At 39.7% G+C, this 24,740-nt stretch overlaps 1 protein-coding gene across 1 annotated transcript in view; it reads left to right on the forward strand.

Annotated features, from left to right (window-relative positions):
- Positions 1-24,740, forward strand: part of GMDS (GDP-mannose 4,6-dehydratase) — a 539,088-nt gene that overhangs the window by 232,823 nt on the left and 281,525 nt on the right. Inside the window, exon 7 of the mRNA XM_015557241.1 lies at positions 425-552. Coding sequence (XP_015412727.1) covers positions 425-552 — 128 coding nt within the window. The remainder of the gene's footprint in view (positions 1-424; positions 553-24,740) is intronic.

Raw genomic sequence — 24,740 nt, forward strand, 5'->3', positions numbered from 1 at the left:
ATAGGAGTATATGATGTTTATGTTCTTAAAAAATCAGGGTGGTCTTAGATGTCTGTCTTCCATTCTGGCATTTCCCTTTATACAACACTTTTGAATTTTCTGTTTAAAAACTGGCATTGCGATAGCTTTTCTTTGGCCTAATGCCTGGGTCGCATATTGCAGCAATGTATTAGGAATGTTAAGACATAAGTCCCCCAAAGAAAAATGTTTGTTATGAAAATAGAGCTGAGGTGACACTTAGAATTAGAGCTTCTTAACTTGTCTAAATGACATTTAATGATCTTTTTCTTTCTTTTTATTATTTTAAGAGGGGGAAGAGGGGAGGAATGAAAGGAATGCCCAGAGGCTGAGGTTGCATTTGGTTCACCAAACTGTTAGATGTCAAATGCACTCTACTGATAATACATCTTTTGTCTCTTTTTAGGAGCTAATTTTGTTACTCGAAAAATTAGCCGGTCAGTAGCTAAGATTTACCTTGGACAGCTGGAACATTTCAGTTTGGGAAATCTGGATGCCAAACGAGACTGGGGCCACGCCAAGGACTACGTAGAGGTAGGAATTAACTCATGTTCTTAAAAATACCTGTATCAGTTGGTGCTTTAATGCCAGGCCTCCAGTGGTAGAGGTAGTAGCACATAAAATTTTGCTAATGAGATATGTTTAAGCTCATACTACTTTCAATTTAAGGCTCTTTCATTCAGAGTACATATAGATTATACTGAATTTTGCTTGAATGAGGAAGTTTTTTTAAAAAAAATGTGTTGGTCATTGTTTTAGATGACAGATGAAAAAATCTTTCATTCGTGTTCTTCACTTACAAAGATTTTTTATAAGTCCCCACTTTTTGCACCTTCTCCCTTCTCTCTTCCCAATACACATATAACTGTGAAATAAATTTTTGGTATAAAGGTACTGTTATCGGAGAATTAAACTCCTCTGTCGCTCATGGGAGCAAGGTGTAGGTTCTGGGGGCACCACTGAAATAAGTATTTTCAGAAGCCCCCATGGGAGGATGGGATATGGATGAAAACTTTATTTGGGTGGAGTTAAATTTTTCTGGTTCCTAAGTCCCCCACCCCTAAGCCAGTCCTGGAAAAGGTGCAGCTGGGGTTCCAGCAGAGCAAAAAAAGGCCAGTGTCCAGAGCTTCTATTCCATGTTTCAGCCGGGTGTGGCTCAGTATCCAAGCTAATTAAAGTCTATTAGTCCAAGTGTGGAGTCCAACAAGGCCATTCACTGTGTGGGCACAAGGGAAAGCATCCCCCTGCCACAGGAGAGCCAGGAATCAGGTGTGCTTAAGGGAGAAGAAAGAAAGGGAACTTCTTTTGGTTGGAAGCTTTAAATATTCAAGTTTCCTGTGCTTGCAGTGGCCTTACACATCTTGGCCACTGACTTGCTTTCAGGTGTGATTGACAGACAAGCACCTTCCCACATCACTCAGACCTTACTGGGCATTCATCTAAACCAGAGGTTCTCAACCTGTGGGTCGCGACCCCTTTGGAGGTCGAACGACCCTTTCACAGAAGTCGCCTAAATACATACTGCATATCAGATATTTACATTACGGTTCATAACAGTAGCAAAATTACAGTTATGAAGTAGCAATGAAAATAATTTTATGGTTGGGGGTCACCACAACATGAGGAACTGTATTAAAGCGTCGCGGCATTAGGAAGGTTGAAAACCACTGAAACTGTCTTTGTCCATCCCCTTCCCCCATCCATCATCAGGGAACTGACTTGGATAATGTTAAATGCATCTTTTTGGCAAAGTTGTATAAATGGCACACCTATATCCAGTCTTCCCTTTCATCCTTTCTTGTTAAATAATAACCAGGTTATTACAATGGCATTATTACTAGTTCTCAGATGTTCAAGAAATACTCCTAATTTCAATTTGTATAATCTAAGACATTCAGATTAACATTGTTCTACTAAATTACTCTAAGAGTAATATTCTTATAGAGCTTTTGGTTTCTGCTGCTTAGGAGTCTTGTTTATTGCTCTATACACTTCTTAAAGCAGGGGTCCTCAAACTACGGCCCACGGGCCACATGTAAATACAAATATTGTATTTGTTCCATTTTGTTTTTTTTTTTACTTCAAAATATGTGCAGTGTGCATAGGAATTTGTTCATAGGTGTGTTTTTTTTTTTTTTAAACTATAGTCCGGCCCTCCAACGGTCTGAGGGACAGTGAACTGGCCCCCTGTTTAAAAAGTTTGAGGACCCCTGTCTTAAAGTGTATAGAGCAATAAACTAACTTTGCTTGCCATTGTACTTTGTCCATTACATAAAGAGAGACACAGAGAGATGTTAAAGATGCTACTGCAGAATAATGGATATAGTTAAAGGGAAATTGAAATATTCGCTCCTAAGATTTATATACCGCACATTAAATTTTGGGTTGAGTTACATATGTAAGGAGTGTGATTTTTCTTTGAACAAACATTTTATCTTTCCCTAACTAGTATGCTTTTAGATATCACTGGTGGTTCTGTAGCCAGACCTGAATGAGCATGGTAGTGACATTTTTATTTCTTCTGGAGCCCAGTTGTCCTTGGTTCAGGTGCATACAGATTTCCTGTGCTCAGGAGACTATTTCTGTTCTTAATGATTCGTCTCTGGGAAACCGGATCTGACTTCTTTGTTCATTGATGCAATTCAGAGAGAAACTGAACATATAAAAGAAAGCAAACAAGTAGTTCACTGGCTAACACAGAGGTTAGCTTCGCATTTGTGACTATCTTTGTTTATAACAATTAAAAATGTGTATTTGAACACCTATTACTGATTTATATTGTGGACCAAAAAAAACTAGTTCTGATATTAAATTTTGAATAGCACAACATTAAATATTTTAATATTTAATATTTACATTAAAATATGTTTTTCTGAACTGTAATTACAAAGAAGCATTTTATGATATTAGTCAGATATATTTTAAGAGCATTACATCAAAAAATATATAATAAGACCACACTTTCAGAAAGTATAAGAAAGTGGAGAAAGGAGATGTTAGCAGAAGTTGAAAATCTCTTTTGTTTAACCTATATGGCCTTGCCTATGTATAAATATGGGTAGATTTTGTAAAAATAAATACATATTTCTTTAATAATAGCATTTGGATGTGTAGCCTTCTAACTACCTTACTATACTTAGGGTTACATAGAAGACTTTATTGGCATCCCTCTTTATTTAAACTCTGGTTCTCTAAATTCAGGAACCAAATAGGACAAGTTTCATTCTATTTTATTTTACACTTTTGCACTGGGGTAAAGAAAAAGGTTGTATGATACTCGGAAATATATTGTGATAGAGAAACATCAAAATGTTAAGAATGCTTATTACCAGTTATGTTTATTGTTTTCCTTATACTTGTATATTTTCCATATATGTAAAATGAATATGTATAAAATTTCTAAATCAGGAAACAAAAGAAGTGACATTTTTAAAATAGGCTAAACTGTCTACAAAAAAAAAATGCCTGAGACTGTTAAATAAATACATAACTAATGAGAAAATCTGTTGTGAGCTTAGTGGATCTGGAAGAAGGATTCTGCTCTTATTTGACTCCCAAAATGCAGAGGCTACCACTGCTCCTGGGTGTAGCTCAAACTTGGGTACAAAGGGCCCCCATCTATATTCAATTGAAATAAAAGTATTTTATAAATATTTAGGCTCAAAGACTTCAAAATGGTCTTCCTAAATGATGTCATTTGAAGATTCCTTGACAGGATTGTGTCAATAAGCATACCCAGAAGCCAAATTTAAGAGCAAGATGTTCTGGTCTTTTGGTAAAGTAAAACATTGTCAAATTTTACAGAGAGACATATACAAAATTAAGTTGCTCTCATTGGCATTCAAGACCTTATTTGTCCCACAATACAAGTGAGTTTTTTGTATTAATGATCTCCTTGGGGTTCTGACAGTGACACATGTTGATGATGTCAGAGCATTTTTATGGTTCTCATTGAAGGATTCTTGATTTCTAAAAGCTATCATTAAGTAAGAATTCATAGTTTGCTATCTCCATTTTAAGAAATAATACCATCCCTTGCATTTTTAAATGTAGTAAAATGTTGCTAAAATTAAAATTAAAAAGCATAAGAATAAAAAAAGAGAAGCATTGTTTGCTTACCACATATCTGCATTCTGGCACTGTAATCAGCTTTGAGCGGGCCGCCTTGGCGAGCACAAGGCAGATTGTACTGGTGTCTTTAGATTAAGCACCTTACACTTTGTTACTTATGAGTGAATTTCCATGATTAAGAGTAGAGCATTTGACACAGGGGGTGGAGGTGACCTAGCTGTCAGCAATTTGCTCCTTCACCTTAGCCAGGTTTTATATCTAAATTTGCACATCTGTGGAAAGGACATAATAACAGCCCTGTAAAAAATTAGCATTAATGTGCTGTACATTACATGATTAGAATCTACCTTCACCTTGTAAACATTTTTGCAACAATTTATACAAAACCACTTCCTGTTGCTGAGTCAGAATCATCAACATTCATTTATACTCTTGTTCCCTAGGTCAAAATGATTTTTTAAATATTTGAATAAGAGGTATTTTAATTTGAAATGAAGAATATAAAACTATATTAAATTATATTGTATTTAATAATCAAGTGATATGCAGTTACATCTTTTCCAACATTTTAATATAAACATTTTAAACAGAGTAGTTGAATGCCTTTTACCATAAACATCCAGTTTCTATAATGAACATTTTTGTTGCATGTTGAGAAACAAGTATTAGTATTTAAAAATTGCTGTGGTAGACCAATAAATGCTCAATTTACACAAACATATGTTATAAATATTTTGCATTTTTATGGGATATAGTCAGTTGGCAATACAAACTTTCAAAATATTTTTATCTTTTTAAATCATTGTGATAGCACACAACCTGTTTTCATTCCTGCCTCATTCCACATGTTCAAGAAAACACAGTGGGGGCTGTATACCAGATCCACGCCCATTCATGTGGTCAATATTGCATGAGCAACACCCAAAAACTGCAAACCAGAGAACCTCTAACTTCCCTGAGTGACACTCTTCCTTCAGGGAATCTTCTATTGAGTACTAGTCATGGTCATTGTTCTAGTGGCTGCAAATGGCAGTCTTCTAAACTTTGTCCAAAGCCAAGCAATCCTGCAAAATGCTATATTGCACAAAGGTAAGCATGTGTCTTTATTGCAAGACTGACTTCTCAAAACTTAAAATATGTGAATCTGTACTACCACCTGCTCTGGTTAATAGAAGTTTTCTCAAACTTATCTAACCTTTCTACCATTTTAATTAAAAATAAATATTAACATTTAGCAGGACAGAGCTGGGAAATGACACCATGTGTTTAAATAAATCAACAGTAGCAGTTTGATTAGCAAGGCCCCACCATGATAAAACTAGGTGGAACACAACTGGAGCCAGAAAATACTTATAAGAACTGGACTGGAAGTGCCTTTAAGCTTTTACCCACTAATAAGATGATCCCTTGCACTTGGAATATGCAGGTAATCAAGTGACCTAAGTCTGAGCTCTTTCCAGCACTCAGTAAAAAGCCATACTGCCAACAGCTGACCATGCAGGTGCTCCTGAAGAGATGTGATGGTCCAGGGGCTGTCAGGGGACACTCAGATCATTGGGTGAGGATGGAGAATCATCTGAATTTTAATATTGCTTTCTCCCAGACACCTTTTTCTTTCTCTCTCTCTCTTTTCTTTATTTCTTTTTATGGGGGACAGAAGGGCAGGGAACACAGATTAATTTTTAAAAAGCTACTATTAGAAATAGTATTTGTCAAATGTTGAATATTGAGCACTTATTATATGCCAAAAACTTTACTAAGGACTTTATATACATTATAAGTACGTATAATAATACGTACAACAATCCTGAAAGGTAGAGAGTATGTCCTCATGTTATGGAAGAAGGAACTGAGGGTTAGAGTGTTCAGATAACATGTTCACCAAAACCATGGCCAATAGAGGTGAATGTGGCCCTAACTCCAGCCCTCGCCTGATACCTGAGCCACACTCATAACTAATTTATAGTGAAGTGAGGGGAATAAGGATATTAGCAATGGGATCTGGGTAACTTTCCATTTTGCACAGAGACAGAAAATTAAGCTTCTCTCACTTATCGCTTTCTACCATATGTGCTCCAAGGGGAAGACAAGTATCTGTAAGACAGCTATCAGATCTCTCTGAAGCTGTTACATTGGCTGTATGAAGCAGCAACACAAAGGGTGTGTGAGGAAAATGGGTGGTTAGGTGTCTGTCTCTCTGTCTGTTGGCTTGTAAATGAGTTAACCTTTATTATAGCTCTCAGTTCTCAGCTGATAACAGAGACAGGGAAAGGTGGGAGCCTCTGGCAGCAGGGAAGGAGACTGTTGACAGATCTGCGAAGAATTGACCAGTGTTTCCCAATCCTTTCTTTCTCATCAAGTTTCATGTGGTCTGCTGCTAACATCTTATATCTTTTGTTAATTCACATTGATCTGGAGGTAAAGAATGCCATTTAAACAGTCTGAGATATTATTTAAGGAAAAGCTTGCTTAATGCAACATCATCAACAAACCTCTTTTTCATATTCAGGAAAACAGCTTGATTTCTTAATGTGTTTGAGTTCTCTCAAGTATTAATGGCACCAGAATCCAATCTTCAGTAAGGCCTCACTTAACAGAAATGCAGAATGTCATGGTGCCTGACTTACTCTAGCCAGGGCGGGTTCACAGGAGTACTCAGGCCCCCAGGAGTGCTCACCCCCTGAAGAGTGCTCACCCCTCCAGGAGTGCTCACTCCCTAGGAGTGCTCACACCCAGGACACTCACATTCAGGAGTGCTCACCTCCCCCAGGAGTGCTCCCCCTCCCCCAGGAGTGCTCAACCCTCCCCCAGGAGTGCTCACACACCCAGAAATGCTCATATCCAGGAGTACTCATACCCAGGAGTGCTCACATATCCAGGAGTGTTCACACTCTCAGTTCCCAGAAACTGTAGGGACCTGTTTAAAATGTTGTTTTAATAAATGAGCCAGCATCATCCATATTTCTGGTATGGACTATTCATCAAATTTCCATCCACTGATAATTTAGAAACATGGAGGTGGGTGCATTTTTAGATCATATTTTCAGTTGAATTTTAAAAATACAAAACTGAGCATCTGAGATTAAGTTGGAAAAGTGGTCTAGACAAAGGTATGAAGTGCATGTATGTGGAAAGACAATGAAAATGAACAGAGTGGAGTTGCACATTCAGTAGATATAATGCCTATGGAAGCGGACAAAGAAATTTTGTGTAAATGGCATTTATTTTCTAATGGGTGGCAATTAACCACATTAAGGTAGAAGTGTGTACTCCACCCTATACTCAATCCCTTTGATGCCAAATGTCATCACACTGTTGTGGATCAGTAAATGACTGCTTATACTTAAGAAAACATGGTTCCATTCCTGAAAATAAAAGTCCTTGGAAACAGTGTAAGAAACTTCTTTTTCCTCTTAGTTGCTGATGCTCATTCATATACATTTGGAGGGTACCATGCGATTCCACCTCCAACTAAACTGGCTATTTAACTTTAATAACAACACTCTATGTGTGATATACATGTAATTGCCTCTTGTAAAATATGACATCACCTAAATTTATGATGATTTTGCCTGTAGAAGTTATATATCCTTAATATTAAATTCTTCATCTTTACACTAATGCACTCTGAAAAGGACACACAAAAAAGTATTTGCATTCAAGGTGGTCTTTCTCTTACTTTCATTTAACCCATGCCTATGAACACCCAGTAAATAGTATCTATCTCTCGTCAAAATCCTTGTTTTTAAGTTCATTCTAAAGTACCTTTTGGCTTTATCCTACTTCTCGGTGCTTTGTTGCAATTAACCATTTACTAAAATTCTGTGTTTTTGTCCTCACAGGGCCCTGGCCCTGGGGCCTGGCTCTGTAACTTTCTCAGACCTCTCCAGTGCTCCTTGCTGCTGTCTCAGGAGCCCAGGCTCCAGGTCCCAGGCATGGCTCCAGGGCCCCTTTAATACAAACATGTGTTAATTTTGCCTTTGCATCCAAAGCAACAAAGAAAAAAACCTTTTCCAAATAGAATGCTCCGTAAGCCCAATAAACACTTACATTGAATGGAGTCTCCTTATCTGAGCATTTCCTTATAACATTTTTTAAAATGAATATGTATATATGAAATGTGTTTTGTTGCTCTTGCCATCAAAAGATTGTTTTCTTACATAAGACATTTCCCACTGAATATGATCTTACTGATTTTGGTATTAGTTGTGATGGATTGACTTGATTGCAGCAACATGTTTTCAAGCATTGTTCTCTCTTGTTGCATGCAGCCCACAAAGGAAAACTGAAAAGTGCCATTATATTTTCATGCTGTGGTAAGTTACCCATATCTCTAGATTCTACTGTGAGTAGGCTATATTCCTACTTTTTACAGGAAGCTAACCGAGCACATGGAAAAAAAAAATAGAAAGAATGATACACTTGCCCTGATATATAAAATAAACATTTTAAAATCACAAAAGTAACATTAGTTTCCAAGATCAAATGTCCCTCAGTGTGACTTATACTGGTAATATTGCCATCTTCACATTCAGAAACTTCTTATTTGTGTTATCATCACTTTTTCTCAGTCTTCCAGAATCTTCTTTGATCGAGGATTCTTCTAGATAGAGATTTCCATCACAGATTTATCATTCTGGAAAACTTTCACTCAGCCATGTCTTCCCACTTCTCCATCCTCCTCCCAGTCCATATCTCCCTGCTGCCAAACACACACACACACACACACACACACATTAGGAGCAGGTCATTTTCTAATAGTAATGGTGTGTTTTTCTTAATTACGTGTAAAAGTGAACTTAAAGATTCCTAGAGCTATTTGGTAGTAGCTGTAGAAAATCTATGCAAACTGCAGTGAGAATGAAAAAGAAACATTGCAGGATCATTGGGTTCTGTGTGTGCCATTTCATTCCTTCCTTGCTGCACAGTACCCACAGGTCCCCAGCACAGATCCCTGTTCCTAGGCTGCCCCTGCTCTGACTCTGAAGTGGAGTGCTGTGCATCAGCCTCAGGGTGGTGTGTGGTTACCTGGGTGGAGCCTAGGGGAGGCAGATTGCATTCCTAGAAGGTGACAGTGGCCCTTGCCTCTTAGTCATTTCGTAACTACATCCACACAGTACAAATGCTCATCTGGATGTGGCCACTGCACCTCCCTCCTTTTCATCAGTGCAAAGGCAAAAGATCAGAATAGGGGGCTTCATAGTTTCCTGTGTTTTTTCTCATAGTGCCTCTTTTAGGTTCAGAACTACTTGCTGATTTTCATTGGATCTTAAATGTGCAGTTTGAAAAGAAAATACAAAGCTTTGATCAGACCTCCTTTTAAAGCATTAAAGGTTATACCCTTGTATTTGTGTTTGATTTGTCATTTACACCTTTGGATTTGATTCTCCCAACCTATTTCGGACTCTGGCTAGGAGAGCAGAAATTAATATTTGCATTTCCCATATGAAAAAGCTAGCTTTGAAAAGAGAAGCCCAAAGTCCTGACCTCATAGTGAACAGTGGTTCCAGCCCTGCCTACTTACTCTTCCATGCAGGCCCTCCTGGGGTACAGCACAAAGCGCCTGGATTGATTGTTGTATATTTAGTCATTCCTGTAAGATTTTAAAGCCTTTTTTTTTTTACCCCTCCCTAGGAATTACAAATAAACTAGCATTTTTACTAATGACCTTCTAGAACAGTGATGGCGAACCTTTTGAGCTCAGCGTGTCAGCATTTTGAAAAACCCTAACTTAACTCTGGTGCCATGTCACATATAGAAATTTTTTGATATCTGCAACCATAGTAAAACAAAGATTTATATTTTTGATATTTATTTTATACATTTAAATGGCATTTAACAAAGAAAAATCAACCAAAAAATGAGTGCGCGTGTCACCTCTGACACGCGTGTCATAGGTTCGCCATCACTGTTCTAGAATCTCTGCTCATCTGGTGAAACAAAGAACATAAATGTGAGAAATTGAATTAGAAAGAAGCTGTAAAACATTTGAAGAGCCAGAAGTTAAAAGGCCAGGTCTGCATCCTAAGTAGAAAACTTCCTCTGAAGTTTAATAACTGTACAATCATATAATTTGAGGAAGATACCAACTCTGTACAGGAAGTACAGCTTTAATACACACATAATCTCATTTGATCCTTATCTTCATAAAAACTGAAGAAGCTTGAAGAAGTGGTGCAGGTGATTTGAATTCTACTGCCTTTGTCAGTGGCAGCTGAGTTTCATGTAGTTAACTATCTGCCTTTGGGAACCAAAGCATCATTGTCCAGGCCAATGAGTCATCTATTAAATTAGCCCTAATGAATTACCGGTTTGCTTGTTTAATTACGCATGATATAGGGCTCTGGATGTTAGAAGTCTAGTGAAGCTCAAAGGAATTGGATTGGCTTAGTTAAGCATTTCAGTAGGATCTTTCCTAACTCACCATACACTGTCCCACCCACGTTTGCACTGTGGACAAACACATTAATTGGATGTACAAGAACTCAGAGTGGCTATAGTTACTTTGGACTCTGTATTTAAAGATTCATTTTTTTAAAGTTTTTAGTATAACTCATAGGTGCTCTGTTTTACATAAATCATGTGCTATTATTGGTTTCCAAAATGTTGCCTCTGTGCCTATTTAAGGATTGCTAATAGCTCTTCTCCCTATCGGGAAAATTGTTCAGATCCAGTAGAAATCTACTGTTTTGTTTTGCCTTCCTTTTTCCCCTACACCCATTTACTGGTATGGATGCAAACAGTGCAAAATTATGCTTGTCTCATTTATACAACTCTCCCTGTTAGCTTTCCATTTTACGATATCTACATTTTTGTGTTTGACCTACTAGGGCTTTTTTGGGTTTTATAAAAAAAAGTAAGTGCTTCCCTCAGCAGAACCATCTGGCCTGTTGCCTGCTCCTCAGCCAGTCTGTGCTCCAGCAGGGCCAGGCATGCGGTTTTCTGAGTGGTGCTGTTACACTGGTGGTCTCAGAATTCAGCGGGAGTCATGGAAAAGTTACACTGTGGGCTGCTTTCAAGTCTAAGGTTTCCAAGGTGAAAAAAATGCATATTATTGTCACTTTTGACATAGAATTTTTTCCTCTAACTGGAATTTAGGCTTTTAAAAAGAATTACAGCATTTAATTCTTTGATAAAGAAAAGTTGCTTTAAAAATATCTGTTAGATCCTGGGCTACCAATTTTGCATGCCAGCAAGCTGAGGTGACTGAGAAAATAATCATAACATATTTATAATACACATTTTCTTAAAGGGTTGATTTGAAATAACTAGTTTTTCTTTTCTTTTTTTGAAAATTGAGATACAATTTCATGTGTATGGCATAATACTTGACATTTGTATACTGTATATTGCAGAATGGCCACCACAATAAGTCTAGTTAGCATCCATCACCATAAATAGTCACCAAATGTTTTTCTTGTGATGAGAACTTTTAAGATTTATTCTCTTAGAAACTTTCAAATGTACAGTACGGTTTTATTTATTATGGCCACCATGCTGTACATCGTATCCCAGAACCTTTTTATTTTATAACAGGAAGTTTGTACCTTTTGATCACTTTCACCTATTTCATCCACCCTTCACTCCCTCCCTCCTTCTGCAACCACCAGTCTGTATTCTGTATCTGGGAGCTAGGGAAAGGGGTTAGTTATTGTTTTAGATTCTATACATGAGAGAACATACAGTGTCTATCTTTCTGTCTCACTTATTTCTCTTAGCATAATGTCGTCAAGGTCCACCGATGTTGCAAATGGCAAGATTTCCTCCTTTTTATGGCTGAATAATATTCCATTGTGCATATATAAAATTCATTTTCTTACACAATCAGATAACAATTAACAGTAAAGGATGAAATTGACAATAAATAATCAAGTAAGCAAATTTTATAACCGAAGACTCTCTGTGCTCAGTTCCTACCTTGTGTGACGAAGGTGAGGTTCGCCTACTTTGATGTTCTTTTTATTAATCCTCACATGAGGATATGTTTCCCATTGATTTATAGAGAGAGTGGAAGGGAGGGGGAGATACAGAGAGAGAAAAACATCAATGTGAGAGACACATTGGTTGGTTGCCTCCCACACACACCCGGACCTATGCCAGGGATCTAACCTAAAACCGAAGTACAAGCCCTTGATTGGAAATGAACCCATGCCTCTTCAGTCTGAGGGCCTACACTCTTATCATTGAGCCAAATTGTCTAAGGCAGTAGGGCATCTGATTTTAACAGGTGGTTTGTGATGCTGCCTTGGCCTTTCTGTGCCCTCAGAGATCACCTGGGTATTGGCTGTTGTTCCACAAAGGAATGTGTATGAAGAGGTGAAATTCTGCATTTTTATAACATTACACAAATTTTGAAAAATTTCCAACCAAACGTGCCTTACATTCTATTTCTAAAATGCTACTTTTTAATGTAACATCATTTTAGAAACAAAAACAAATCAAGGTTGTTTTGGAACATTTGTTCTGTGCCCCCACCTCTTGCCTCCTTTCACGCACATCATCAATCACATGGCAAATCAGATGCACAGGGAAGCTGTGGGGTAGGAAGACTCCATGGCAGTTGTTTTTCTTTTTTTTGTAGGTATCCTGTTGATTAATGTGTAGGCACTACATTTAACAAATGTTACAATAATAAATTTTAAGTGCTTAACCTTCTGCCTAAGCACTGTAGGAAGGACTGAAAGAAGAAAGAGCCCTTCCCAAAATCTTCATTAGGTGCTTTTTAGTGGTGAGGAATGATAAGTACTAAATTAACAGGACTGTGAAATCTCTGATTCTTCTCATAAGTTTAAAAGTGTAACCTGACTTACTGGTTTTTATGGAGGATGTAGAGACATTGAAAGAAACTGCATCAGGCATTCAGTTATGGATGCTGTTTTTCCCCTTACTAGTCTGTGACCCCTCCAAGACCCTGCTTAGCCTGAATGCTGTTGGAAGGTGTGCAAAATTGAAGGGAATGCTTATTTTTTAATTTTAGAGGAAGAGAAAAAGTTAAAAATTTAGACTAATAAAAGTTAATGAGGAACATTTAAATCCTTAACGGTTCAATTTATGTTGCCAGTCATGGTCTTTAAGGTCAGCCATTAGTCTGGGACAGATCTGGGACTTTAACTCAGGACCCCTGAGTCTTGAATTTCTGCTCTTACCATTATTATTTATGAATATGGAGAAGCAGGATACTACACATCATCCCCACACATGTGCACCTGCATGTGAGGAAATGCCCATGGCAAAATGCAAACTTCTCCCTGTCTGTATTGTCATCTTTGAGCCCAGGAGCATACAACACGTGCTTGAGATTACGAGGGTCTGTCGTAGGATCCAAGTGGTGATCAGAGGAAGAGAGAAATAGGGCTGAATATTCCATGACTTCTTCGTTCCTTTCTGGGTATTTCTGTTAACTGAGATGATTACATTAAAATGATGAAGTCTTTACTGAGTTTATTTCATAGCCCAAATTGCATGCATCTCAAAGGAAGTTTGTTGTTTTAATACATATTTTTTACCTAAAGAAATTCAGAGCAAAACTGTGGAACTTTTAAATATAAGAAAAATAAAAGGTATAGCTCACTTATTGATCAGCTCTTATGTCTAATATATGCATACAGCTTGTTATTTACAACCCTATATTCATTTAAAATTTTGTTTATTTGCAAGAGGCCAGCTGGCTTACAGGGAAGAAGTCTGTCCAGTAAGTGCTGACCACCTGGTCTGGCGATGGTGAACAAGTCCCTGACATTCGCTGCATAAAATTACTGGCCTGTTCATTGGGAACATAAATACACGGTGTTCTATAAGAAAAGGGTTTGCCTATTTTAATTAAATGACCCCTTTCGAGGTAGAAAATTCCTAAGAAAGTTCATATTACTTCCCTCATTTTGTCACTGTACTGGTCTAAAGCAGGTATCCAATCTTTGATTTCTTAAAATTTCTCTTTAAAATACCTTTTGAAAATGACCTCTATTCATAGGTCACAATATGTTGCTTTGTGCCAGGTTCGTTTTTATTTGTTTGTTTAAATTCCACTTGAAAGTTGGTACACTGGACTGAGTGGACATGGATTTGTGAGAACTCATGTACAAGTTTGTGTGAGAGCAGTTGGTGTTAGTGTAGATGCCCACATGGATGTAGAAGCACATGTACAGGTCTACACATGGTCATCTTCCCTTAGGAGCCAACAGACAAATGGGAGAGAAACCACATAGGTAAAACAGAAAATAAAGGTAGAGGTGAGCATGCAGGTACAGATGTATGGACATATTACCCTCAACCTCATCTGCATGTTCACAGATTGACAGAGAAAATGATGGCTTCTGGCAGCATGTGACCCAGTGGTTTTGCCATGTGTCTAAGCACTCACACTCTGTGGTCAGGCAGAGGGACACATGCTATCCTTCCTGACTCCCACATTCTCAAGGAATCTGGATCTGCTGTGCATGGAGAGAGCCCTGCAGGAGTCCCCCTGCCCCTTCCTGCTGTGTCAGGTTTTATTGGGCTGATGAGTGGCTAATGAGGACATTGCAACCTGTGCTGTAGGTAGCCTTGGACCCACAGGAAACAGGAAACATTCTTTTCAGACCTCTTCAGCCCTACTGGCTTCCTGTGTGTCCCAAGGACAGAACTCTCGCCCTGCTCCCAGCCCAAGATGCTACAGGGACCCCTGGTGTGCAGGACCAGGATATCTACATCGAACAGGACTTGTATGTGTACAGCATCTCTCACCTGAGCCTCTACCACCTCCCAACAGCTTCAAAATCTCTTGGAGAAACTAGAATACCATAGAGCAGTGGTTCTCAACCTGTGGGTCGCAACTCCTTTTGCAATGACCCTTTCACAGGGGTCACCTGAGACCATCCTGCATATCAGATATTTACATTACGATTCATAACAGTAGCAACATTATAGTTATAAAGTAGCAACAAAATAATTTTATGGTTGGGTCACAACATGAGGAACTGTATTTAAAGGGCCAGAAGGTTGAGAACCACTGCCATAGAGTATAAAAAGTTTGATTTTCAAAATCAATGAATAGATGCATTCAAATAACTTTGACTTTAGGTTTTAAAAAAGACCATACAAATTAAAATATGCTGGCTTCAGTGACCAAAAGGATTTTAACTGTGGTCATTTAATTTACAGAAATTAGTGTTATCCTGTGGCCAAAGTCTTACCTAAGAAACTCAGGGATTCTGTGGATTTCAAAGTGAAAGGCTCACCCCATGCTTGGAAGTTCCTTCTGAGTTCTCACACACCACCCCTCAAAGCTGGCCATCAACCATTAGTGGAGACCACCAGATGGTTTCCCTGCATGGCCTGTTGTCATGAAGCCAGCACTGATAGACGGTGTACTTCTGTAAGGTGCTGCTTACCTACCATTGCTTTTTGTCACTTACCTTAAGTCTGACAGTTATACCAATCCTTGTCACAGTGTCATGCAGTCGCTGTAGGTAGAGATTACTGTGTCTTTAGGAACAGCTCTCCATGTGGCTCTGTGAAGAAAGGGAGTGAGTACTGTCCTTTTCTATGTAGGATGGGTGGCCCTTGCAGACCCTGGCATGTCCTCTCAGAGCCTCCTGCACACATGCTCACAGGCACCCTTTAGGGCAGGGGTGGGGAGCGTCCTGCTCACAGGCCATATAAGGCTGGGGAAATCATTTGGTCTGGCCCTGCCAAGGCATTAGGGTGAGTTCATTAAATATTTGACCAAGCTAATTTTTAAGTTGATAATTTTAAGTATGGTCTGAGAATGATGTGATGAATATCCAAATAGCCCTTGGCAGAAAAAAAGGATTCCCACCCCTACTTTAGGGCCATGTAGTGTACATCAGTGCTGTACCACACCTGCGAACGTGAAGACCTTCTCTCCTGTGCCCCATCTCCGCATCTGTGTCTTCAGCACCAGGGCCCCCTGTCTGATGTGGTGAGAGCTTTGCCCATGTTTCCTTGGCTCCTGAAACAGCCCTGCAGAAGGAGTGTTTCTCTCCCCATTTTGCCACTGAAAGGAGGCTCTGCTCAGCAGCTCACCCGGAGCACCTGCACTAGTGTCACCCACTTCCAGGCCCCTCTATCTGCCTCTGATGGCCTTATCCCCTCCTTCTTTTTTCTTGTGGAACCCATTTTTCCTACCATCCTCTCTCTTCAGGGAGCTTACCTTTGCCTCTGCTGACTTTTGACAGTTCTCCTTTGTCACCCATGTGTTCCTTCTGACACTGGGCAGAAAACCCTGCACTCAGGCTGTGGCCCTCCAGAGGAAGGAGGGCTCTATTCGCAGTCGCAGACCCTGTGGCAGAAGCTCCTGCTCTCCGTCTGGGCACTGTGTCCTTCAGGGGAAGCTGCGGAGAAGCATCACTGGACACTCACCTGCGTGCCCTCTGCTGGCACTGGGGTCACTATCTGGATGTGGCTGTGCACAAGGAGGTAGCAGCACCATGTCAAAGCCTCAGCCGGGAGAAGGTATTGCTGACAGCCTTCCAATGACAGGGACAAGTTAGTTCACTGTCACGTTGAATAATTCTTTTATCTTTCTTTAATCAAATAACTGTCCCTTCTTTTGACTTATTCTGTCTGCCTAAAGAAATAAGCATGGAAAATCTACCTTACTTAATCAGCTGAGGAAGGAAGACATCCTAGGAGATTTCCTCCCAGTTAGAAAAGAAGGCAGACTGGACCCCAGCTCCCTGCATGCAAATGAGGCTCCAATTAACACCGATGCCCCCTGGGAACGGCCCCCAGAGTTAAGGCTTCAGCTCCCTGCCTTGCTCCAGTCAGCCAAGTAGTTCAGGAACCATTCTCTCTCCAGTATAACGTTTGTTTAGTTTTGTACAATTTTATGTTATTTAAATCTTAGATTTTTTTTTTTAAATGGCTTTCTCAGAGCGGCTCTGAAGCGTTTGTCCTGCCGCCCTCAGAAGTCTGGAGGTCCTGTCCTGACATCACGTGCTCTGCATTCAACAGCGCTTTTCTGTTCTGTGCTTGCCCTCCTCCCCAGCGCTGAAATAAATCAATGTTGGTTGAGACTCAGTCGCAATAAATCAAGACCTGTCCGGGACTGGAGCCTACCCAGTCAAAATGTCACAGCTTGGCTTTCACTGAGGATTAATTAAAGGCCTGATATAAAGCCCAGATGTGCTTCAGGAGAGTAGCAGGCTGCCTAGTGGCTGTGTCTCCCAGGTTTCTGCCCACCCAAGAATATGTTGGAGGAGGACAGGAAAGGCATCCAAGGTTGGGAGGACATAGAGGGGGAGGAGGCAGGCTCCCGTCAGTGCATTTGAGGGGCTTTATCTAGTGTGAAGGGAGTAGAGCAAGCTTTGCAACGGGAAAAATTTTTATCTATCAGGCGATGTGTGTACAATGTTTAAATGGACAGAAAACACAATAGCCCAAACGTTTTTATTTAATTGAGGAGACAAAAAAAGAAAATGAACCAAGTTAAGGAGGTTTCATTGTAAAAATCAATGCCTAGCTCACACTGAGCTTGTAAACATTTTAGACCAAAGAAGCTGTGCAGATAAAACATATTCAAGGTGTTTTATTCATAGAAAGCTGCATTAGACAGGATAGCTTTTGGACTAGGATTTACCCTGGATTCTTCCTTTAGTTCTGCATGATTCCACATAACCACCCCAAAACAGGCATTTGATTAAAATTACCATTGAGCAGATCATGTGTAAGAGAATATGTGACATGAACTAACTTTCCATATGTACAAACAAAGCACTGTATTTGAAATGGAAAACAAGATATAATATCATTTTAAACCACATATAGTTGCCATGTTTTTGTAGGCCTTTAAACTTAATATTTACCACTGTGGTGATTTGATTCTAAATTTGGGAAAAAGAAAAGGCGCCATCAAAGACTAATAATTCACCAACAATCCTTTTCCTGTGGTAATATGTATACTTTCCTTACTGGATATCTGACAATCGGCTATTTAGAACCTTCATAAGCAAAACATAGTGAATCTTTTGATTGCTGTACAATCTATAATAGATAATTGGTGTGAATAATTGGAATACTTTAAAAGGAAAAAAACGAGGTTCTTTCTGAGAGCTTGCTATTTTATATAGCATATCTTTATATTAACATTGAACTTTTATCAATGGAAAGTTTAGCTTTTCCCAGAATGATAGACTTCCTGACAATGCTATATTGATGTTTACATTCTAGACCTGAAAATTTTGTTTTTTATGAACTTGAGTAATGAAACAGTATATCTATGAAAGAGATTTTTGAGTTTTGGTTTCAACTGAAGTAATCTGATTGTTTTTTATATCTATTATTCTACCCAGGTATTTAAATAGATAACCATATCCAGGTATAAGAATTTTTTAAATCTACTAAACTCTTTTAATATTGTAAGTGATCATATATAGCTTTTTAGTTTATTTTTTAATTTTTTTAATTTTTACCTGGGGATATGTTTTTTTTATTGATTTTAGAGAGGAAGGGAGAGAGAAAGAGAGAGAAACATCAATGTGAGAGAAACATTTATGTGACAGAGAAACATTGATCAGTGCCTCCTTTATGGGTCCCGACTGGGGATTGAACCTGCAACCCAGGTATGTGCCCTGACTAGGAGTCTAATCTGCAACCTTTTGGTGTACAGGATGACAACTAACTAAGCCATATCGGCCAGGGCACTTCTTAGTATTCTTTACCCTGTAATTTGAAGCAGTAATTTAAATAGACTTTTTAGCATACCTAAAAAGTGCAATTTATGCAATTTCTCAGAAATAACAGCAATTTTCCAGATGATGAAGTTACATACTTCTATTGAGATTACTTAGGGCTAGTAGATCAGTTAGAGTTCTTAAGGACCTAGCAATATGATATTGGTTTTTCAAAGGCCTTCCTCAAGGACCCTTTACTTATTTAGGAGGTTATCTGGAAAAAAAATAATTTACCTCAAACTTAAATTTTTATTAGTTCAGATAATTGATGTCTCAGAAAGATTGCTATTTCATGCTTTATTGCTTAGTCCATAAGTAACCTTTCTATTTATTGATGCTTTTTATTCTGTACTTAATTTTTACTAATACTGTATAAGGGTGGAAGACCAGGTCCACGTATCATGAAGGCTGGGTTATAAGAACTGAGAGATTTAGAAAAACAAACCTTTCCTAGTGCCTATTTTAAATACTCTTGTACTCAGCTCTCAGTACACAGATTTTAATTATACACTTTATTGTTATATGACATAGCATGTGATATTGTAAAGAAACTTCCTCCCCACCCCACCCAATTTTCCAAACCATTAGGCTATTCTTTTACATTTCTTCAGTTTTCATCATTAAATAAAATTGTACTCTTATCTTTGGACTGTAATCTTCACAGCACCCACAACAAGCCTCCTCCTCAATTTAGCTTCTCTGTTCATGCAGCCTCCATAGTAATGATTTATTACTTGGTTGTTCATGTGTCTGTCTATCCAGACAGATTACAAATTCCTCAAGGGCAAGTATGTTGTTTCATTTAGTTTCTTCAGTGTCTAGCCCAGTAATAAGCACATAAGGTGAGGGAAATGGCCGAGTGAGGAAAAAAGGTTCCAGCATAACCTAACTTTCTTTCTAGTTTAGCAGTGTGTTATTATAGCATATTGGCCTAAATGAGTCGTCTGAAGCACTCTCCAAGTGATATCATCCAGAAGCATTTTCTTGAAGTTAGGCAGCCTACATTTCAGTGGATAACATTTTAGACTGGGAAGTACACTTAGAAATTGTCCACTCCAATTAGACGTGGAAATGAACACCAAAGAACTCAATGATTTATCCAGTGTTGTACAGCCAGAACTAAAAAGAAAATTTAAAAAAAAATTTAAAAAAACAGCTACTGTTTTTTTCTTTCCACTGTTGTCTCATTCTGTGACATAATTTTAAAGATTTTTAGAAGTTGACCATAAAACTTCATGATTGGTTTCTGGAAATACATCTAGCCATGTTTATAATATGTGTACTTTTTTAATATGTACTTTTTTATTTGTATATCACACTTCAGTATGTGTTATTTTTAAAACACTGTGATTTATGAAATTTGACATTATACTAGCATGGATTTTTATAAACATATTTTTAATGATAATACATGCTTAGCATTTAAAGTTGAGGGGGCTATTATAAAGAGATGGATTTGACTGCTGCTCTGTGCTTTGTGCTAAAGTGCCAGACAGTTTTTCCCTTTTGCATTGTTGGCAGTGCTCATAGCAGACTCCACATGACAAAAGTATTAGATTGTTAAATTGTAGCAGTTATCTACTGCATCTGCTCAGGAACTGCCTCCACTTGGGTGGCCATCCACTCCATGTTATATACCACAGGGGGAGGTCACCCCTCACCCTCATCACCCAGTGGAAGGCCCTTACTGTTGAGAGGACTTGGGCCACTACTTGGGCACAAATAGGGCTCCATGCTCCTCAGAGCTGTCTTTCCCAGGGACAGTTCATCTATATATATAAAAGCCCAGCAACTGAATGGTGGAATGACTGGAATGGCCGGTCACTATGATGCGCACTGACCACCCCAATCACCTGATCGGGGCCTGCTGGCAAACCTTCCCCCTGGCCAGCAGGTGCAAGTCACCTGATGGGGAACAGAGAACCAGGGGTAGGAGGTGGCGGACGTGGGCAGCACCAGGCCAAGGTGGGTGCGGGCAGGGGGTGGGGCCCTGCTGGCAGCCAGGGAAAAGAAGGCCCTGGCTGGCCAACCTCCTGGTTCCTCCCCCCCACTGTCAGGCCCCAATCGCCCGATGGGGAATGGGGAACCAGGGGTGGAAGGTGGCGTCCTGATCACCCAATGGGAAACAGGGAACTGGGGGTGGCTGGTGGGCAGTGCCAGGCGAAGGCTAGTTCAAGTGGGGGGCAGGGCCGGCTGCCGGCTGCTGGCAGCCAGAGGAAGGAAGGCCCGGGCCGGTCCTTATTGCCAGCCAGTCCTAGGGACCCTACCCATGCACGATTTTGTGCACTGGGCCTCTAGTTAATAAATAAAGTGACCTAAACCTTCCACATTAGCTTAAAATGTGCGGATGGCTGTGTGGACTCTCTGAACTAACCATAGGGCATCCTGTTACAGGTGATTATTCTCTTTTCTCAGCTTTCCACCACTGCCAGGTCCCAGCTGATGCTGTTTTCAATAAAGGTTAGGTCATGTTTACACAATAGTCTGTGCTAAGGTTCTACTGAAGCCTTTGGAGATGGCTTTTTGGCTTTGAAATTAATATATTTTATAGTAAACTTACTAAAACTCCTGCTTTTTCCCATCATTTCCTGGAATGGCCCTAGCATTTTCTCTCTCTTGGTTTTATACAGCCTTAGTTCTATTGAGCATTCTTAGTGAAAGTTTTCTCTCTTTAGTGGCGGCTCTTGGAATCTCTTGGATCATCTTTATCCCATGTTGCCACATTGAGAATGTAACCACTCTTTAGAAATCTCTTGGATCATCTTTATCCCATTGCCACATTGAGAATGTAACCACTACTCACTTCACCTGCTCTCCATGAGCCATAAGGCACAGAAACAGTGCTTTAAATTTCCTCCTGGTCAAAAAGTCAGATATTGTTCATTATCCCAGTTCATTAGTATTGGATCAGAGCATTCAGGAAAAAAAAAAATGACATTGGTTACATTGAAATCCAACACTGTGAGTATTGCTCATAATAGATGTCGCTCCAGCTCTGTAGACAGGGAGAGAGAAGGAAGAGAGAGAGAGAGAGAAAGAAGAAAGGAAGGAAGCTTTCCCTCCACTTATGTTCTTCCATCACCATTTATAGTCTTCTTAACAAAAAGGAGCATTTGCAAAGAATGTGATAGTTCCTAAAGCGCTTTTTATGCATGATCTCAGTTCTTTTCTTTCATGGCACTTGTCACAATTGTAATTCAGTCATTAACTGTGTGATCCCTGGTGATCTTTCTCTTCCACTGCATTGCAAGTTTATCTGGGCAGGGCCCAGTTGTCCTGTTGACTTCTAAATCCCCAGCCACTGACCACTTTCTGGTTCATGATAGGCTAGCGAGTGTTTACTAAATGGATGGGTGAAGAGATTTGATTCTCACAGCACTCAGACCTTAAGTGTGAATCTCCTAAGGAGGTTATTCTGACCCCCAATTTAAGAATCCATTTGCAAGCTCACATTGCATCTTGTTCTTTATTTTGAAACTCAGAACACTTGCTTTAGTTATCAGAATCATGTTGATGCTTAGTCAATGTTTGTTGAATGAACAGACAAGTAAACACTCTCCAGACACTAGTGTTTTGCCCAATTTATAGAAAAGGGTGTCAGAATCTGAGGGAGTGAACGGTTAACTGGGGTCACTTGGTGTGGTGGAGCCATCACTAGCTGTACTTCTGACTTTTTGTCTTGTGCTTTTCCATTGCATCACCCTGGCTCAGTATGAAGTGTACTTCGACTGCTCTCGGAAGAAGACAGTTTCCAGGTCCCCAGGGGCACAGCTGCAGCCTAGAGGAAGGGGGTCTGAAAACAAGGCTTAGCAGTAATAGTTGACGTTTTCCTTGTGTCCTTCAGGGAGAGGCAAGTCCAAGCTTGCCTGATTAGGCTGACATGCTGTTCTGAATCGTCTCCAAGAAGACTGAGGTGCTTCACCTGAGAACTTCTGGGGTCCCCAGATTGCCCAGGGGAATTTGTGAAGGAAATTTAGGGCAGTCACTTTTTTTTCTCCCCGGGGTGAAGATATTACGTGTAATTGTAACATTCAGACACACATGCCACACTGAAAAATCCATCCATCTTAGGACAAAAGATTCCTTCAAGTTTTTGAAGTGGTTCTGCTTCATGATCAATAAATGTCACCTGCTAAAAACAGTGACAGGGTGAGTGGGCTACCTGGGGAGTGAGGAGGCTTGTTAACCTGTTGTATGACACACACTGCCTCTGCTGCTGGGGCCTTCAAGCAGAAGTCATCCATCCATTCACGCATTTACCCAACACTTACTGCCCATCTATTCTGAAAAACTGACCCCACCCCCAGGAGCTGAGCATCTGTTCAGAGACTGAACCAGCTAAGTTTCTAAAGTATCTTGTAATTCTAATTGTAAAAACATAATTCAGAAGGCTTCTCTGTAAGTTTTGTTTTGGACAGAAGCAAGGGGAAGGGCCTTGAGGATCTTCTTTTGGAGCAGTGTCTGCTGTCCACTGTGAGCCTTGAGCAGAAATCAGGCAGCAAGGGGCATGGTGTCTTGGGTGGGCAGCCTGAACAGGGTATCAGACACCTTGTGTTTTAAGTGGCTCCTTTCTTGGTGAAAGAAATCACTTCATATTGGGTCCAGAACACTGGTGCTGAGCCTGTCCCCAGCTGGTGCATTGGATCAGTGCTTTTTCAGAGGAATCTCAAGATTGTCATATGCCAGCACTGTCTCTCCACATATGAATGAAAACTTCAAAACATCTTTCCCTTTAGGCAACGAGAGTGACTTGTATAGACTCAGAACTGTGTCCTGGGGAAGAGGGTAGAAAAATCGCAAGGGTTGATTTACAAAAAGATGTACTTCTAAACTTAGGGAGCAGAAGTTCATTTTACAAAAGCACTCCCCACCGGATACTGTGAAATTGTGAGATGTCCCAGTACAGGAAACATTTAAAGCAATGCCTTTTTTTATTTATGCACATTTTGAAAGAATACATCCTTGGCTCTTTCTCTCACTGTGCTTGATACAATGTATCAGATTTTCCTGGAATTTAAACGGCCACGTTGTGATGTATAAACATCCAGTTGCCTAAGAAAGCAGCTTGTCATAAGAATTGCTTAACAAACGTGTTTGCAATGCAGTAGTTGGAAAAAGGCATCCCATTTCAGCAATTAGGGGCGCACTGCCCTGAAGACTCCCTGTCCCTGCGATCGAGCCTTCTATGAACCTGTAACTCATCCACACATTTCACCAGGCTGACACCATGTGCTGCACTGGCTTGGTGCCCCAGTGTGTGATGTGGTCCTGCTGCTGAAACTCAGCTGTCCTCCCCAGCCTTTGCCTGTCACAGTTGCCATCTACCTGCAACTTGCTGCTTGTTCACTTGTTTGTAGTATTTTTCACTTTTGACCTGCAGCAAAATGCAGCTAAATTCTCACAATGATATAGCTAGGAAGGGAGCCTCATTCTAGCAACCTTTGGCCACCTCCAAATAAATTTCTGAAATTTTATATTTATTTAATGTTCATCAAAAAATACACATTAAGGATGCATCATTAGGACCATAAAGAAGGTTTTAGTTGTTATTTATGGTAAATTTTATGCTCTACTTGTATGTACAGATCATACAATAATCAGTTTAGGCTTGTTCCCATACCATTTATTTTACTTAATCTATTTATTTATTTAGTTAGTTAATTATTTTCAATCCTCACCCAACGATATATTTCCCCATTGATTTTTAGAGAGATTGGAAGGGAGGGAGGAAAAGAGAGAGACAGAGAGAAACATTAATGCAAGAGAGACACATGAATTGGTTGCCTCCCACACATGCCCTGACCATGGCAGGGATCGAACCTGCAACTCTTTTTTTTTAATTAAATCTTTATTGTTCAGATTATTACAGTTGTTCCTCTTTTTTTCCCCCATAGCTCCCCTCCACCCGGTTCTCACCCCACCCTCTGCCCTTACCCCCCCTACTGTCCTCATCCATAGGTATACAATTTTTGTCCAGTC

The sequence above is a fragment of the Myotis davidii genome, unplaced genomic scaffold (genome assembly GCF_000327345.1).
Source record: "Myotis davidii unplaced genomic scaffold, ASM32734v1 scaffold230, whole genome shotgun sequence".
NCBI classification, from domain to species: Eukaryota; Metazoa; Chordata; class Mammalia; order Chiroptera; family Vespertilionidae; genus Myotis; species Myotis davidii.